The 18,677-nt window shown below is 37.9% G+C and overlaps 1 protein-coding gene across 1 annotated transcript; it reads left to right on the top strand.

Annotated features, from left to right (window-relative positions):
• The first annotated feature begins 276 nt into the window (after positions 1 to 276).
• Positions 277 to 4,606, top strand: scxb (scleraxis bHLH transcription factor b). Its single transcript, XM_079836854.1, has 2 exons — positions 277 to 1,218; positions 4,018 to 4,606. Exons 1-2 carry the CDS (start codon positions 655 to 657, stop codon positions 4,054 to 4,056), a joined length of 603 nt encoding a protein of 200 aa, XP_079692980.1. The 5' UTR covers positions 277 to 654; the 3' UTR covers positions 4,057 to 4,606.
• Positions 4,607 to 18,677: the final 14,071 nt, after the last annotated feature.

Consider the following 18,677-nt stretch of genomic DNA (forward strand, 5'->3'; position numbering starts at 1 on the left):
ACCAATCTATCACACTGATTAATCTTCTGTGGAAGCACTTCAGGGTCACGTTTTTTTGTTTTTTTTATACTAATGTGGAGTGAAAGAGACAGGAGGAGAAAGAGGAGAAAGAGAGAGAGAGAGAGAGAGAGAGAGAGAGAGAGAGAGAGAAAGGTCCCGTTTTCTCTCATTCCTCCCACTTGCTCACTGGATTTCACATCTAGGGTGGTTGAAGCGAGAGCGAACCCCAGCCACACCCCCTGACTATAAATCCAAGGCATAAGGAAACGCTCAGCCGAAATCACACGTGGAACTGAAGGATCTGGAGCTCACAAACCCATTCACACACACACACACACATGCGCAAACATACAGAGTCTGGGAGGCGGCTTGGCATGCTGTTAGCCAAAATAACTGATGACAGTGGAGAGAAGAGCATTTCTTATGAATGAGTGAGTCAGAAGTGACTCAGTCAAGCATCGCTGGATTGGTTGGATCCCTCAAGCAAAACTGGTTACAGGAGCTTGGACTCAAACGACACCATAGTGTGTCCTGGTGCTGGTGTGTACGATTAGAAACAGGGAGTTCATTCTTCTGTTTTTGTAGACAAGAAGCATTCTGCCCTCTGGTGTGAGGTTAAAAAGCAACGTTCAGGGGTCCTGTAAGGTGCTGAGCATGTCTTTTGCGATGGTGCGACCAACCCCAGGTCATTTCTTGTGCTCTGAGATCAGCATGCATTCTGAGGATGATGACAACGGCAGCGAGGGTTCTGGATCTGAAGACAAGTCCTTCCGTATGGCCAGCCACAACTATGGGGCATTTAAGTTGGGTGCTCCCAAAAAGAGGTATAGCTGCCGACCAGTAGCGGTTCCTACCGAGATCCGTCCACAGATCGTTGAGGTAAGGCAGCGGAACACGGCGAATGCCAGAGAGCGGGATCGCACAAACAGTGTGAACACGGCGTTCACCGCTCTGAGGACACTGATACCCACCGAACCGGCCGACAGGAAGCTGTCTAAGATTGAGACATTGCGGTTGGCCTCCAGCTACATCTCGCACCTGGGGAACGTCTTGCTGGTTGGAGAAGAGTGTGGAGACGGTCAGCCCTGTCTCAGGAGCCCTGGAGCCTTGTTTCATCACCACCACAACCTCTCTAAGAGCTCGACACCCAGCCCGGACTCAGAAAACTCACAGCCCAGACAGATCTGCACCTTCTGCCTCAGTAACCAGAGAAGGCTGGTGAGTAGCATGATAGAATGTAGCTGTCAAAATGGATGAGTTTCCTCTATTTGCAGTCTCTGCAGAAATAAAAAAGCATTTCAAGTGTTCTTATCCATGCACCTTGTTGATTTTGTGAAGTTGCACCAGAATAACCATACAAAATGTCTAAGCGGTTAGTTAGAGGCTAGAGTACAGAACATTTGGTGTTTAATAATAAGTTATTATTTTGTGGCAGGTTCCAGGTTAGAGGTCAGTGCATTGTTATTCATTCACGCCATTCAGAAATTTACCTGCGATAGAAAGGGATAGTAAATAATTTACTCCCTCATATCACTCCAAACCTGTATGACTTTCTTCTGTGAAACAGACATTTTGAAGAATATTTCATTTGTTTTTGTCCAAACAACATTGGACCCTGAATTTTATTGTATGGACAAAAAACTCTAAACATCATCTTCTACAAAAGAAAGTCATGGAAAAGAAAGTCAAGTTTGGAACGACATGAGGGAGAGTATATGATGACAGAGTGTTCATTTTTGGGTGAACTATCTCTTTAAAGTGCCATTTATCACGTTATAGTGACTGATACAATGAAATGTTCTGAGTGTGCAATTGACAGATACGCCGATATTTATGCATAGCTTTTTGAGCTTACATTAGCAAAATGTCTTGATTTCATCAGATCATAAATGCAGATCATTTTGCCAAAAACCCTTAATATGCTTGGTCTGACTTCAACCACATGAATGAACATTTAGCGCATTCTAAACTAAAGTGTTTACGTGACCCACTGTAATGAAAACAAATGATTCATTTGGCTCTAGACAAAACTTTCATAGAGAGGTACACAAAAACGACATGAACACACTCTGCACAGGCTGCTATGCGTCTGCTGTGTTTGTGCAGTGCACTAGAAACATCTGGTCTATTCCCCTGACAAACTGAACGTCTTCCTGCGCAGTTCATGTATGTCCTGAGTTCCACCAAAGCCTTCAACACCCTCATTATCATTACGAGGTCTAATCCTGAACAGACTCTTTAAACACCACAGTTTAATGAAAACACTCTAGATTCATCCTTTCATCTAGAATTTCATATGCTGTTACTGAAATAATATGGTCGTATTTGATGGGCCATAGAGGATTATTTATTTATTAATAAAAACTTCATCGGCTGCAACCAATTAATAAGGGCTAATGAACTCAAACTTGCAATCTGTCAGTGTTAAACGCCAAACTTTAAAAAGACTTTGTTTTATCAGCTGAAAGCACTTATTTTTCTGTTATGAGTTAAATTTAAGATTCATTTCACTCTTTTGTTAAAAGAATTTTCCCCATATGTACACCTACAGTCCCATAGGTAAGGCTCAAGTGCCCCGTCATAAACACCAAAACAGAAAACTTAATGCAGTTTTCACTTGGAAATTTTGAAAATAATTACAAAGAAATGGCAAGCAACATTTCATTAAACGAGAAATGTTGAAGTAGAAAGACTAAAAAAGTATTTTCTTCTAATATTCCAATAATATTTGTTATATTTACAACTTATATAGGTACCATAAAAAAGAGAGAGAATTGTGAAACCCTGCTTGTTCAAAAACTGCAACTAACAGCTGTATAACTAGCATTATCATTCATATTATTAAAATTATTCAAATGGTGTAATCCACACAAACTGAGAAATATATATATATATTTTTTGTTTTGTTTTGTTGCTTAAAAGCTCAATATGTTAAGCCACTTACAAATATGACCCTGAACCACAAAACCAGTCATAAGTCGCACGGGTATATTTGAGGCAATAGCCAACAATACATTGTATGAGTCAAAGTTATCGATTTTTCCTTTATGCCAAAAATCCTTTGCATATTTAGTAGATCATGTTCCATGAAGATATTTTGTAAATTTCCTATTGTAAATATATAAAAAATGTATTAGCAGTAATATGCATTGCTAAGGACTTTATTGGCGATTTTCTCATTTTCTCAATATTTAGATTTTTTGCACCCTCAGATTCCAGATTCGGCCAAATATTGTCCTATCCTGACAAAAAAAATACATCAATGGAAAGCTTAATTATTCAGCTTTCAGATGATGTATAAATCTCAATTTTAAAAAAAAGACCCTTATGACTGGTTTTGGGACCAGGGTCATACACACACACACACACACACACACACACACACACACACACACACACACACACACACACACACACACACACACACACACACACACACACACACACACACACATATATTTTTTAATTTTAGGCAAGTAAATTTAATTAAATGTTTACGCAACAATGTAATTTCCCCCAGGAGAAAATAAATTATTATTGAAAACAAAATTCATTATTTCTATACTTACCATTTCTATACTTGGACTACTGAGTGAGCAGATTTCTAAATATTCACATAATGAAGGCACCAAGCACCACACATACATGCCACAAACAAGTCCCAATGCAATGGCACACACACACACGCGCACACCCAGCATTGCCTACTGATTAATATGGACCAGGTGGATCAGTGACCTGTGCCTAAAGATGACGTTATGGCAAAACCCCCCAACACTCCGAAGCGATCGGATTCCTTAAATGAGATCTATCTTTGAGATGGTCCTGATTACGGTTCAGACCTGTTGGTAATGGCGGTCAGAGTTCAACTGCTCATCAGTGTCCTAATGTGTTTAAAAATCTAATGAGATAATTGTTTGTATGTGTCTGTAAAATGAATGGATGTACAAGATGTATAAAGACCCTTTAACCTACAAGCTAGTCATTCTCTCATCACTTTGTTTTATTTTCTTTCAGAACAAAGACAGAGAAAGAAAAACTGCATTAAGGAGTTAATGATGAGGAGAAGAGAGAGTAAAAGAGCGTTCCCATCACATCTGTCTGAAGAACTGCGCCTGAGCGAACTGCACATTTAGTGTAAATTTGCTGTAAATAATGTTTAATTAAACGCAACACTGCTTAACTTCCTGGTGGACGGCGTTATAACGGACAGCTACACTGCCTTTCTGCATTTCCATATTTAGAAGCCAAAAACTATGTGAATTTAATCCTAGCCTCTTTAATTTTGTGTTTTATACAGAGGTGATATACTTTTATACAAACATTATGGGGACAAAATTCTGTTGACTAAACCTATGAAGATGATTTGTCCACACACAAAAGAAAAGAGGAACTTGCTGGTTTTGTCTATGGTGTATATATTTTGTATGCACTACACTGAACTTTATACATATGCTGATGTAAAAAAAACAAGGCTTTTCTGCTATCAACACATTCCTACAGTACGAGCAAACATCAATGTCAAGGAGTTTTTAAAACCTGTAACATAATTGTTGTAATTATTATTTATTTATGCCAATTAAACATTAAAAACATTGTTTAAACCAAAGTATGTATATGTCAGGGCTGCAAAATATTGAGCGTGAGAGCTTAAATGAAATCAGACAGATTGTGAGAGGCCTGGAGGAGTAACAGAGAGAAAGAGATTGAAAGATGAACATGACCGGGAGCTAGTATATGTCTGGTTCTGTAGTCTAGATGAGATTTGCAGGTAGATTGCTGCTGGCAGACAGTGTCCTCTACTTTACCTCTAACCACAAACTCTCACAAACATTCACATATACACACACCTGCACCTGCACACGGTCTGGGACACCCCCTGAAGTCCAACGGTCTTAGTAAATGTCTGTCCTGGGTCATCAGCATTACCTTGCCCTTCCAAAGACAATTAAAAGATCACGATTAATTGCACTGAATTTCTCATCAACAACCCTAAGCCTTTAACCTTCAGGCTACTGAAGCTGCTGTATTTATTATTATTTATTAAACACAGGAAATTGAAGCGCCCAGTGATTGATTCTTTCAAAGGCCCACACCTGCGGATTTAAACCTATAAACTCAAGCCTTTATCTATTAGGTTTTAATTTAATTTCTATTTCCATCTATTCACCATTTACTGTTAAATTACCGTTTTAATCATATTAGCTGTGAAAGACCATTTGAATAAATAGGCAATGCTGTAAAGCTCAGATAATGCATCCGTCAATATGAACAGCATTTAAATTGCAGAAATTGATTAACAAATGAAGCATTAAAACCAACCGAGACTGAGTATCACCTCACAACAGTCCTCTGAGCAATTCATATCAGACTGATCATGACAAGCTAAACTTTCAAAGCCAACAGCATCTTTGCAGACTTACAGTATCTGAAGTGAGAGATAATTTGTATATATTTTTACGGGCCAAGCTGTCACACTACACTCTAAAAAAAAAAAAGGTTCTATATGGCACCAAAAATGGTTCTTCGTCGTAATCATAGAGGAACTACTTTTGGTGCTATATAGCACCATATCTTAACATGTTCTGTAAATGTTAGAGGTGCAGTTAGTGGTGCTATATATAGCACCTTAGTCAAAGAACCGCTGAAGAACCTCTGAAGAACCGCTGAAGCACCAAATTTGGTGCTATATAGCACTTAAAAAGGTTCCCCTATGATTACGAGCCAAGAACCATTTTTGGTGCCATATAGAACCAATTTTGGTGCTTCAGTGGTATATGGGGTAAATTGTGCCAATGAGACTTTTCTAAGTAGCCTACACTACATTCAAAAGTTGTTTTTAAGATTTTTATTTATTTTTTGAAATAACACTTTCATGAAGAAAGGATGCATTAAATTCATTAAAGGTTTTGTTCACCCAAAAATGAAAATTAGCCCATGATTTACTCACCCTCAAGCCATCCTAGGTGTATATGACAGAACACAATCAGAGTTATTATAAAAAATGTCCTGGCTCTTCCAAGCTTTATAAAGAAGTGTAACGCCTCACGCAGTTCAAAATGCTTATGTTACGTCTGACGAGTGTAACTGGTGTGCAATGTCGTCAGACGTAACATAAGCATTTTGAACTGCGCGAGGCATTACACTTTTTCCGTAAGTTGAATACAGAACCCGTTCCGCCGGAAGTTAGAAATTTTACATGGAATTTTAAAAATGGATATTTTCCTTACACAAAGCTTTCAGAAGGCCTTTATTAACCATGTGGAGCACCATATTATGATGGATATAGATTAACTTTTATGGACTTCAAAAACAGAGCAACATTCACTGCCATTATAAAGCTTGGAAGAGCCAGGACATTTTTTAATATAACTCTGATTTTATTCGTCTGAAAGTACACTGTAAAAAATTATAGGATCAATAAGTTATGACAACATATCTTTTTAAGTTAATTTAACTCAAAATCAAAATAAGTTAAGCAATTTCAACTTTTTAATTTAAGTTATACAAGATTCAACTCAAAATTCTAAGTCAGTTGAATGTAAACTTTAATATAAAGAGTTGAAAAGAACTTGTACACTGTAAAAAAAATATTGTTGGTTTAACTTTTAAAAAAAAGTAACCTGGTTGCCTTAAAATTTTTAGTTCATTGAAATTAAAAATTTGAGTTAATACAATGAAGGAAATTGGTTTAATAAATAGAAACTCAAAATATTATTGTATCTGAACCACACAAATAAATAAAAATGTTGTGATAAATCATGAAAATAGCATAATTTGCATTCTTTCACTGCATAATTACAAATAAAATACACAATTACGCAATATGCTTACAAAATAATTGAATAATATTTGAATAAAGGGTGATTTCAATTAACTCAAAATGTTAAGGCAACCAGGTAACTTACTTTGTAAATATTTTTTTTTTTTACAGTGTAGAATGTCATATACACACCTATGGCTTGAGGTGAGTAAATCATGGAGTAATTTTCATTTTTGGGTTAACTAACCCTTTAAAGTTACAGTAAAGACATTTATAATGTTACTATATATTTATTTAAAATAAATGCTGTTCTTTCTAATTATCAAATATCCTGAAAAGTTTCTACAAAATTTAAGCAGCACAACTTTGATAACATTGATGATAAGAAATATTAGGATCATGTGACACTGCTGAAAATTCAGATTTGCCATTACAGGAATAAATTATATTTTAAAATGCATTTCACAGTATTACAGTTTTTGTTTTTTTTAAACGCAGCCTTGGTGAGCATAAGAGTCCTTTTTCAAAAATATATTTTTTTCGACCCCAAACCTTTAATTGTATATTCTATAAACTTTATAAGGTAATTAATCCTAAAGTGTATAAAACATCTTATACTATAAATTTGTATCAGTGACAACTAAATGAATGTTTCACGTTTGTCAAAACTGTGATTTTCTGTAGTGCTAATGACACTATCCCTAGACCGTCAGCATTGTTCTCGGTCTCGTCTCAGTAAAGTCTCCCACACTCAGTGGATCCCTCTGTTCAGCTCAATATAGAGTCTGTGAACTGTAACCGGTCTAGTGCTCTCAGATCATTTAACTCCCTCCTTCCCTCTCCATCTGCTTCTGTTATCCAACGTCAACAGCGCTTCATCATCCCCTGTGGCTGGAGACGGCACTGTAGAGACTTGTTTCCATGGCAACAGAACTGGTCCACTAATACCATTTTCTGCATGGAAATTGGTCCAAAAACGAAGTCCAAAAACTAAGGTTAAGCGATCGAAAGCTGAACGGTACGAAAAAGGGACACACTGTTTGGGACAAGGCTTCAAAAAAAGATTTGCCAGACAATGCACAAATTGGTCAGATTTATACCTGAAATGCAATACAAGCATCTTTGTATTAAAAAAGTGTCTCCTAAAAGAATTGTAAAAGTAATGAACACTGACCTGTACACAAGATGTCATTGACATGATGTCAAAGAAAGAGTCAGACCTGTAATTAAAGACATCAGAAAAGTATTAGAAACTTTCCACTTGCGACGAACTCCACCAAAATTAGAAAAATGTGTATGACCTAAAACTGATCTGAATGATTTCATACTAAGTACAATACAAAACCTTGAATAATTCTAGAAGTGGAATAAAACGTGCCCTAAATATCCTAACCAGCAGCACCTGCATACTTAGGAGGGAAAGGGTTTGAATATCCCCGTTTCATTCCTTTGGTAATGGGTTTGGATTCACCGTGTTTTTTATGGTCCAAATGAAAAGCCAGTTAGATTCAAAGGATCCTGTTAAACTTCTCAATATGTGTCAATTAAAATACTTTGTCTGTTCGGTATTTGTTCGAGCAATTGGATTTAAAGTGCATAAAGATGTTCTTTTTTTCCCATTCTGCTGTCTTTTTTTCTATTAGATCTATTTTGTTTTCTGTCAGAGTGTTTATGCATCTACCCATATCTCAGGCTTCTGGTAAAGCTTTCACAGATCCAGCAGGGAGTCTTGTGAATACCACAGGACGGGAAGCAGTAAAGCAACGATGGAATGACAGGTGTCCAAAGAGGCTGGCTGGTGCGCTCCAGCAATCTCTATCTGCAACACACACACCTGTGGGAGAGAGAAAACTCCTTTTCTGTGACTTGAGTTTCTGCCAGCTCCCTCTGTGTCAACATTTCTAAAGTCAGAAAACACGATCCTGTCCACTTATACCCGTTTTTTAGCTAAATGTTTCCTGCTGGAGAGCCTAATATTGAGCTGCTCTTGTTGAAAAGGGCCTGCTAATTTGCTCTCTTAATGCAGGGTTACACAAAAACAGCAGAGCATGACTAATGTGGCAAGATTTCGTCCGCCTTTCTTTATTTAAATGATCTCTCAAGTAATATCAATATAATTGTTTCCATATTTGAGAAATATACATACAAAATATACACATGGCCACCAAAGTGACGATTATAAACACTTTAAAGTAACAAAAAAAAAAACGCCACTGCTTTACATACAAAACATTTTTAAGTGTGGTATTTTTTGTTTTCCCAACATTTATAAAAAAAAAACTTTTATTGGCATTAAATTGATAAAAATGGATAATTAAGACTTTGTACATTGTAGCAAAATATTTTTTTTACTTTGAAGAATCTTGAAAAATGCATCATGGTTTCCACAAAAATATTACACAGCACAGCATTGATAATAAATGTTTTTTGAGCATCAAATCAGCATATTAGATTGATTGTAGGATCATGTGACAATAAAGACAATAAAGAGTAATCATTCTGAAAATTCAGCTTTTCCATCACAAGAATAATTTTTTTAATCAAATAAATATAGCTTTAGTAAGCATAAGACTTATATTTCAAAAACATTTTTAAGATAGACCCCAAACTTTTGAACAATAGTAATAGATTGTTTATTACTAAGAAAAAAATCTATATCAAATAATCAATTATTAAATTAAATAATTCATTTCTGACTAGCCCAACATTGTCTATCAATATTTTCTTTATGAATTTAACTTTTACTATTTTAATTAAGCTATTTATACAACCTCTGATGCACAAACTTGGGCACAACATCAGAGTTGTTTCCTGGCGTCATTGGGTGTTTTGGGTATTTCAGCAGACACCCTCTTCTAGGCAACCTGGCCGAGGTTGATCAAGCCTCGGCCTGTGTCCAAGTAGCATTGATGCCCGCTCTGCATCGTCTGTTGCTGATGGCTCTTCCCCAGCTTGCACCAGTTATTCCCAGCATTCCGTAAGCCTTGGTGAGGGAATGACCTGCAAATCCTCGGCAATCCACCTTCACTGGCATGCACCTGGTTTCCTCCAGCAGTCCCTCATACTTCTCTCTCTTTCTCTCCTGCACCTCTTCCATCCACTCCTCGCAAGGCACAGTAAGCTCCAGTAGGATAAGCCGTTTCGTAGACTCCGAGACCAAAATGTTGTCTGGCCTAAGCGTAGACTGGATGATGTGTGCTGGAATTTTCAGCTGCCAATCCAGGTCAACTGTCATCACCCAGTCTTGTGCTGTGTAGAGCAAGCCAACAGGGTTGTTTTTCTTCATGGGCTGCTCTCCCTCCTTAACGAATGCAATGATTCTGGCTGTAGTGTTGGCACTTCTGCTTTCGCTGATTTTCTTGCTGATTGCCTCAACTATGGTCTTGAGGACTTGTCGTGTCTCCAGTGATAACGTCCATCGCCCAGAGCAAGGGAACCGCTGCTCAAGATGTGTTCAAGAGTCTTGGAACACAGGGGGCATGGTGGAGTTTCTACCTTGGCCCAAATAAACAGGTTGGCTGGGCTAGGGAGGACGTCATACACCCCCTGAATCAAAAACTTGATCCTCTACGGGTTCCATTTTCATATATCCTGCCAGGTGACCTTCCGCTCCATTGCCTGCTCCCACTTCATCCAGGCACCCTGTTTCTTTATTGCTACAACCCTGCCTGCTCATTCTTCCTCCAATGAAGCAAGCACCCCTACTTGCACTAGCCTTGACCTTTCCTTCTGGCTGGCAGTGTTGCAACGGGTATGTTTTGAACTTCCGAGTCCAGCCCTGCCCTGTGCCACAGTCCCAATGAGAGTCTTGTGCTTCACCCAAGCTTCTGCCTCAGCTGCCTTCCACTTCCTCCTTTAGTATTATTTTTAAATGGCTTTTCATGTACCTCTTCCCCACAAAAAAAGTTTAAAATAGAACAAAGTATTTTCAAAATGACTATGACTTGTTTCTTTTCAGTTAAATATTACAAGCAAAGTTGGAAAAAGAGGTTAAATGAGAAAACAAGATCCATTACGTCAAGTATCCAAGAACTTTCCCTCAGGTTTTAGTGTGCACCTCAGTCTTGACTTCTGACCCCTGATATCACAGTGAGGACGAGGATGAGGACAGTGATGGTGAAGGTCAGTGAGGACAGAGGGAGTTGGACTTTGCAGCTGCTCTTCTCTCCTCGTTTGACTGGCCTTAGGAGAATATGTTCTTCTTGGTTTTACAGCACTCCTAATCCATACACACACTTTTATGCCCAAACATGTGTTCTCAAGACCCAGGCTTTGATGCACCCCAAGGCACCTCTCTCCTTCTATACCTCATCCCCCCTCTCTCTCTCTCCATCCCATTCAAATCCTCAGCTCAGAATGTGAGTTAACAAGTTTTGATTGTAAAAGAAGCCTTGAGATCCTAAGGGCCAATCTGTCAGCTCCCTGTGGCTCACCACAGAGCCATTGGCTTCTTAACTAAAAAAAAGAAAGAAAGAAAGAAAAAGAAAGGGAAGAGATTGAAAGACAGAGAGAGGGGAAGAAAGAGAAAGGTGGTAAAACCCAGTCCCAGTAGCTCAAAGTCAAGACTTGGTGTACTTTGTCCCATTCAATTGGGCCTAGCGTTTAATACTGGAAAAATCTTCCTTTGCTGTCAATCAAATGCTTTAATAAAAACAAAGTATAACATTGCGGTCTTGCTCACTCTCTCTCTGCCCCTGGGAGAGTGGAAATGCGAGGGGTGCCTGCGGAACTGTGAAAATCCCTCCTTTTATTGCCATCAGCCTGCAATGGAAAATTGGGTTTGCGGAGGGGCCCATCTGTTGGACATTAAGCAGCCACCTGGAGCTTTAGCCAATCATGAAATTAAACATGAGTATTAAAGAAAAATGAAAAATCTCCACTCCCAGACATGTGGGTCACCCAGTCTTTGCCGCATTTAATCAAATTTCCGACAAGAAGCAAAGGCTTAGTTCACAGGGTGTCACCCACCACCCCACCAGTAAAACCACTCCTGTTTTTCCTGGTTTTAAAGAATAAAACAAAGCCGGTATATGTGACTATTAGTCTAAATGGTATTCAGAAAGAGGTTAAGGAATCAAATCATTGTCTTAACTTTACCTTGTAAATATACCTAAATACCTAAACATCCTTAACAAAATTAACTTATGATAACTATTAACTTATAATTTCGGTTCTCATGTGGTCTTTTTTAAGGTTATTTATATTTTTTAAATGGTCATTATCAAAGGGATAGTTCAACCAAAAATTGTATCATCATTTACTCCCCCTCAAGTTGTTCCAAACTTGATGAATTTCTTTCTTCTGCCAAACACAATATTTTGAAGAATTTTGGTAACCAAACAGTTGATGGGCTCCATTGACTTCCATGGAAGATTTGGGACAACTTGAGGATGAGTAAATGATGACAGAATTTTTTCATTTTGAGTGAACTATCACTTTAAGAAAATTAATTTTTGCAGAGAACAGTTAGGGTTAATTTTAATGCAGTAATGCTGATATCTGCAGAAATGCTGTCTTTTACAGACTGGTTTCACAGACATAAAAATTAGTCCTTGGCTTAGGTGCATTCTCAGAGCAGAAATATAAATAAATATTAATAACACTATTAATAACTACTATTAAAAACATTTAGGTACATACCTAAGCATAAGCCTTATTTGAAAAACAGTTTTTAAGACAGCACTTTCTCCAAATATGCTTGAAATGCTGCACTAAATAAGAATGGAAGCAAAGCTGCAAGCCTGATTCTTGTCAATCTTCATAAGTTTTCAAAATTATTAAATGTAGTATATTTTGTTGCATACATTGACTTCAATGATTTGGAGTTTTAAACGAAAAGAGTAATCAGGACTTGGTACTTGAGTATAAAAAAAATATATATATTTCACACTTTCACTAGTTTATTTAAAATTTCTACTAACATTATATGTAGTGTTTGTTCACATTCTGGGGTACATTTTTGAAATTAAATGAAGGACTGCTTTGTCTTCCCAATCATAATTTCAAAGCCAGCTTTTTATGCATCCAAAATACACACAGATAAACAGCCATTTATAATGGATTTTCATGTTTTAAGATTAAAAGTGTAAATTTAAAAAATCATACATAAAAGTACAAAAAAGTTGTTTACAAAATAGCAAAAAATAAACAAGGAAAAATATTTCCAAGACAGTTTTAAACTGACTTTCATTTAACAAACAGAAACAACTAGTTAGACTGTAGTTGAAGAAACACTCAATTCCAATAAAGCACAATGAATGAAACTGAAATAAACAGTGAGCAGTCAGCAAATATCTCAGAAGCTCTGAGCTCAGATGTAGGGTATCAAAATAAACCAGATGTAAAGATATTGATCAGATCCTTCAATGAGTTACTTTAAAGTACTGGTGAGGGATTCTGGGAGTTATTTCTTACAATACCCCCAACCCACAGGACCCCCATATACCCCCTACACACACATTCATTTTATCCATCATTTAATCTCTGGACCGATTTTACTCTGACAGGCCCTGAATAACGTCCTTTTTGTGTGAAGGCTCTCTGAGAGGTGGTGGAATTGGATGAAATTAGTCTCTCTCCTCTCTTCCTTCTCCTCTTTCTCCCTCTGCATCTCCTTCCCATTCCCTGTTCCGCCTGGAAAAGCCATTGCAGAACTAAACCCCACTTCCTCCCGCAGAGGCTGCAGCCAGACATGGAGCGGTCACACATGTTCCCTCTCACTCCACATAGACGGAAACAGCTCTCCATGGTGAACATACACACATATTTGCTCACACGGCTGATCTGGTGTGTGGTTCGGCGTTAGGTCTGAGGACAAATTGCACTGGGGGTTCTGGACCCAAAGCCGGAAGACTTCAGGGGTTTGAAAGGAACCAGACTCATTGGCAGATGGTCAGCTATCCAGCAGTCATCATGGGACTGGACCTCAAACGAGGCTTCAGTCATTCTTACACACTCATGATTTGGTTTTATCTTCAACAAAGATGTAATCGAGACTCTATTGAATAACCAATAAACCCATCAGCTCTGTCACCATCAAGACTTTGTCGTAGTATTTCATGTTTCAACAGTCTCTCATTATTCTTGTTGGGTTTTTAAAAAATCTCTTCGAGAAAATCCCTTTTGATGTAGTATCTATGGTAGGCTATATTTTTTCCGTCCAAATGTGGTCACTACATAAGCTTGTAAGCAGGGCCAAATGGCTGTTCGTATAAATTCAGAACATGAAACATTCGACAAGCAATTACCATTTTTCCTATGAAATGCTGAATCAAACAGACTCCTGAGTCGTCCAATAAAACCCGAGGGAATGTATACACATACCATATTTACATGAAATATGATAATGCGTTTTTTTTTCTCTCGAATATCAGCGAGGCTGAAGGCAACAATTCAATAAACAACTAAGCAATATTTTATAACCTACATTTTAGACACAATATGCCCGGTTACTTTGGCTATTTTAGCTGACAGATCTATTCGTCGCCTATCTCCGAGGCCAAGCACTGCACACCACGCAAGGTAATGGTGTTGAATGAATCAGTGTTCAGAACGAATCATTTGAGTGAATGATTCAACTCAATACACGAAAAGTCACTTGTTTGCCACCTACTGGGCTGACGTAGCGAGCGACATAGGTCCTGTCCCAAATGGCACAATTATGCACTTGTGGACTTACAATGGCTGCCACGTGCGCATGTCCATTAAGTCCACGAGACCGTAGGGTGTCCCATTTGTCATTTTAGATCTCAGAAGGGTGCTTGTGAGCGCCAAGCCTGTAGCACTCCTCTCAGAAACGTAAGCCTCTGCGCCTCGATCGCCCCCAGGTGGTTGGTCCCAGTATAGCTCACAAGCCCCGCCCCTCCGTGTTTTCTAATGGACGCAAGACAAACTAAACAATCAAATTACACTTCAAATAATTTTTTTGCAAAAGTTGGTTTCTGTCATTGTAGGCAGTTTTTATCACAACAATTTCATTTCAAGTGTTAATTTTTTAAATAAGTTTAGTTTTAGTTCGTTATATTTGATACTATAAAAACCGGGGGGGGGGGGGGGGGGTGACGTCATGATTGACAGCTGAGATTGACAGCTTCTCTGAGTGAAGTTGTCACTGAGGCATTTACAGTATTTTTTTCAACATTTTCGCGAGGAGATTGGAGCTTTAGCTTTAATTTCTACATTTCCATAACTGTTTATTTCACACCAACATAATGAATTGTTCTACATCTGTGAGAGTGTGGGCGGGCTTTTGATATCGCACATCTACTTCCTGCTCTCTACCATGCAGATTCCGGTCCCGAGATCACTACTGCGCAGACTCGGCCCCAAATCTGCGCAAGATGGCAGCGCCATATTCGGACCTCCGGAGGCTTCTGTTACTTCAGCGGAAGCCAATGAAGTTGCGTCGTCCATATTTTTTTACGGTCTATGGTGAGCGCCCTCTTTGCGGTCGATATGCTGATGCGGACTCGTAGGAAGACCCCGAGAGTTTAGGGTGCCATTTGGGACAGGGCCATAATATTATAAAGATATGCAAAAACAACCCATACAAAACACGATTTGTCCAAGATGGTCACTATAATGTGAATTCACTACACTAAAAGTAACTTAAGGGAACATGCTGACTTTTTTGGGACTTTAGCTTTTTCACTGTATCCCCCAGAGTTAGATAAGTCCATACATACCATTCTCATCTGACGCACCCACCTCTAGCCTAGCTTAACACAAAGACTAGAGGTAAACGGCTCCAGCTAGCCTACTGCTCAATAAGAGACAAAATAACACCAACATTGTCCTATTTACATGTTGTGATGTGTATAGTTACATCGTCTACTAAGGCCGACGGAAAATGAAAAGTTACGATTTTCTAGACCGATAAGGCTAGGAACTATACTCTCGTTCCTGCGTAATAATCAAGGAACTTTGCTGCCGTGCCATGGGTGCAGCGGCACAATGATATTATGCAGCGCCTGAAAATAGGCTAACTTCCGTCAACATAACCAACGTGACAACCTGTTTACACAGAGAGCGTGCTGGGGACTATTTTTAGGCGCTGCGTAATATCATTGCGCCGCTGCACCCATGGTACAGCAGCAAAGTTCCTTGATTATCACGCAAGAATGAGAGAATAGTTCCTCCTAGCCATATCGGTCTAGAAAATCGCAACTTTTCATTTTCATCAGTCTTAGTACACTATGTAACTATACACATCGAAACATGTAAATAGGAAAATGTAAATAGGAAACCAGTTTGGCTGGTGTTAAGCCCTAGTACCTGATGGCAAAGACTGAAAGACTCAGGAGGAGTTTCTTCCCCCAGGCCATCAGACTCCTGAACTCAGTCACGTGACTCACTTCACCCCCGCACACACATAAACATCCAGTCTTTTAACATTAACATCCACATACTGCAATTGCACTGCACTTTACGTCCCTATTGTTACTGCGTAACAACCTGTAATAAACCTTGCACATTATACTTCTTTATATATACATATTATATATTTTATGTTAACCACTTATTTTTAAGTCTACAGTTTATCTCACTTATCATATCCACATATTTTTTTATTTTTTTATATTTTTATTTTTATCTTATTTCCTATTTTTATCTTTTACTTGATTTATTTATAATTCTACTTATGTTAATACTTTTTATTCTAATTTTATTCTATTTCTATTTAATTTCTTGTAACTGTTATTTGCACTGTCCATGGAGCGGACCTGTTTACATTTCACTGCCAGTTGTATATTGTGTATATAACTGTGTATGTGACAAATAAAACTCTTGAATCTTGAAATCTTGAATCTTGATGTATTCAAAAGTATTTTTTATTAATTTATTTATGAGAGTCAGTGGCAGAGGGATGAAGAGAACGATGAAAACAGAGGGAAAAAAAGAGCAGACAACCACAATCAAGAGGGGAAAATTTCCTTACTGATTTTGGTTAAGTGGAAAAAATGGTGAGTTGTGTCTCATAGGGATTTAAATAGGTCTCCACAATTTTCCAATTTTGTATATTAAACTGAAATGTGAAACACAAACTAATATCCACTTAATTTGCATGCGGCTTAAACATATTCAACATCAAACCACACAAACGGCATTCAGGTCTGTGTATCCGACATGGCCTACGACCAGCTGGATGTGCTGATGGTGCTCAGTGAAGCACTTGGTTTTACAGGGCTCAAGTCCCAGGACGAAACCTCTATAAATGAGGAATCTGAAGAATGTGGAGCACCGTGGTTGGTGTTCTTGGACAGGATTGACAACTTTGACCCATAAAAAACCCACATATTTTTTAAAGGCTATTTTTGGTCTATAAAGAGATTGGTTACTTGCTAATCGTCTGCTCTCTTGAAATACTGTATAACTTCACATATAAAATACCTTTGCACACACATATTTATACACAAGACACTGGAGCTGCACTGTGCTGCCCCAAATGCTTCATCCAAGTGATAGATCTTTCTGGAGATGTTAAATGTCTCTAGATTTAATGCACACAAGATGCGTAACGAGTCTTTTTCATGAGCAGTGTCATAGTATTGGAAGGTAGATTCGGAGACTGTGAAGGTTGAAATAATTATCTTTATGTCAAAAAGTGACAGATTTGCACCACTGTACAATCTGCCGATGTCCATTGTTTGAGTTATACTGAACTGACGGGCTTTGATGTGTCAGATCATTTGCCCCTTGTCACCTTCCACACGTGGGAACTATTGCTGTAAAGCCGAGCAAGATGACAACATACAGCGTGACTCCTAAAAGTGGGTGATTGCCATAAGTACAGATGCTTAAAAGGAATATTTCGGGTTCAGTACAAGTTGAACTCAGTTTGTAACAATGTTGATTACCACAAAAACAATTTTGACTTGACCCTTATTTTCATAAAAAAAAGAAGAAACCACCAAAATCGAGGTTACAGTGAGGTAGTTACAATGAAAGTGAAAGGGGACAATTTTTTAAGGTTTTAAAAGCAATAATGTGAATATATATAAAAAACTTAAATATTATTTTAAAATATTTAATTAAATAATATTACATGTAATAATAATTTAAGTTTTCTATTAAAACCTATCCTGTAAAATAAAATCCTGTTCTCATAATTTAAGGGTTGTTTCATTATGTTGTCACTTTACAGAAAAGGTTATTAACCCTTAAATGTATGAACGTTTCGCTAATCATACATATTTGGGTCTTTAGCGACCCGGAACTATATCTAACACGGATGGGTATAACGTAAGTTACCTGCCGCGATAAAATAAAAATCTCCTGATAAAGCATATTTTGTTAGGCCTACCTTTTGGGTCCCATCATTACTGTCCTCGTCAGAGCTTCCCAGCACATTCAGCATCTGGCTCATATTCGCCATCTCAAACATATTCTCAAACTCATTTCCAACATCTTCAAAATCAATATTTTGATCGCTGACAGCTTCTTCACCAGATCCTCCATCAAGTGACAGTGACACTAATATTTAATTGCCTACTTGCCCGGCAGTAAATCGCTGAGCCATTGCTTTTCTTTTGTTTTCTGCCTGTGGTAACTTCATCATTGTATGTCAGACATTGCCGCCTTGTGGAATAAAGGTGAATTGCACTTATTCAGTCATAAAAAAAAGATTCAGTTATTGTTGATCAGAAAAAAATAAACTTACACTGTTCCACCTTGGGTCATTAGCGACCCTATACATTTATTTATTTATTTTTTACAAAAAATTAGTGGGAAAACATGCATTATTTTATCTTTTTTTCTTTTCTCTTGTTATATTGTTTAATGAATTGACTGAGGAATTCTAAGAAGGTTGATGTCTAACTTTTAAAAAATCAATGAGGGTAGTGAATGACATCAAGGGTCACTAAAGACAGTAAAAACCTGAGGTATGTGTTTAAGGGTTAAGCAAGGGTTAAAA

This window comes from Gobio gobio (assembly GCF_949357685.1).
Source record: "Gobio gobio genome assembly, chromosome: 15".
Lineage (NCBI taxonomy): Eukaryota > Metazoa > Chordata > Actinopteri > Cypriniformes > Gobionidae > Gobio > Gobio gobio.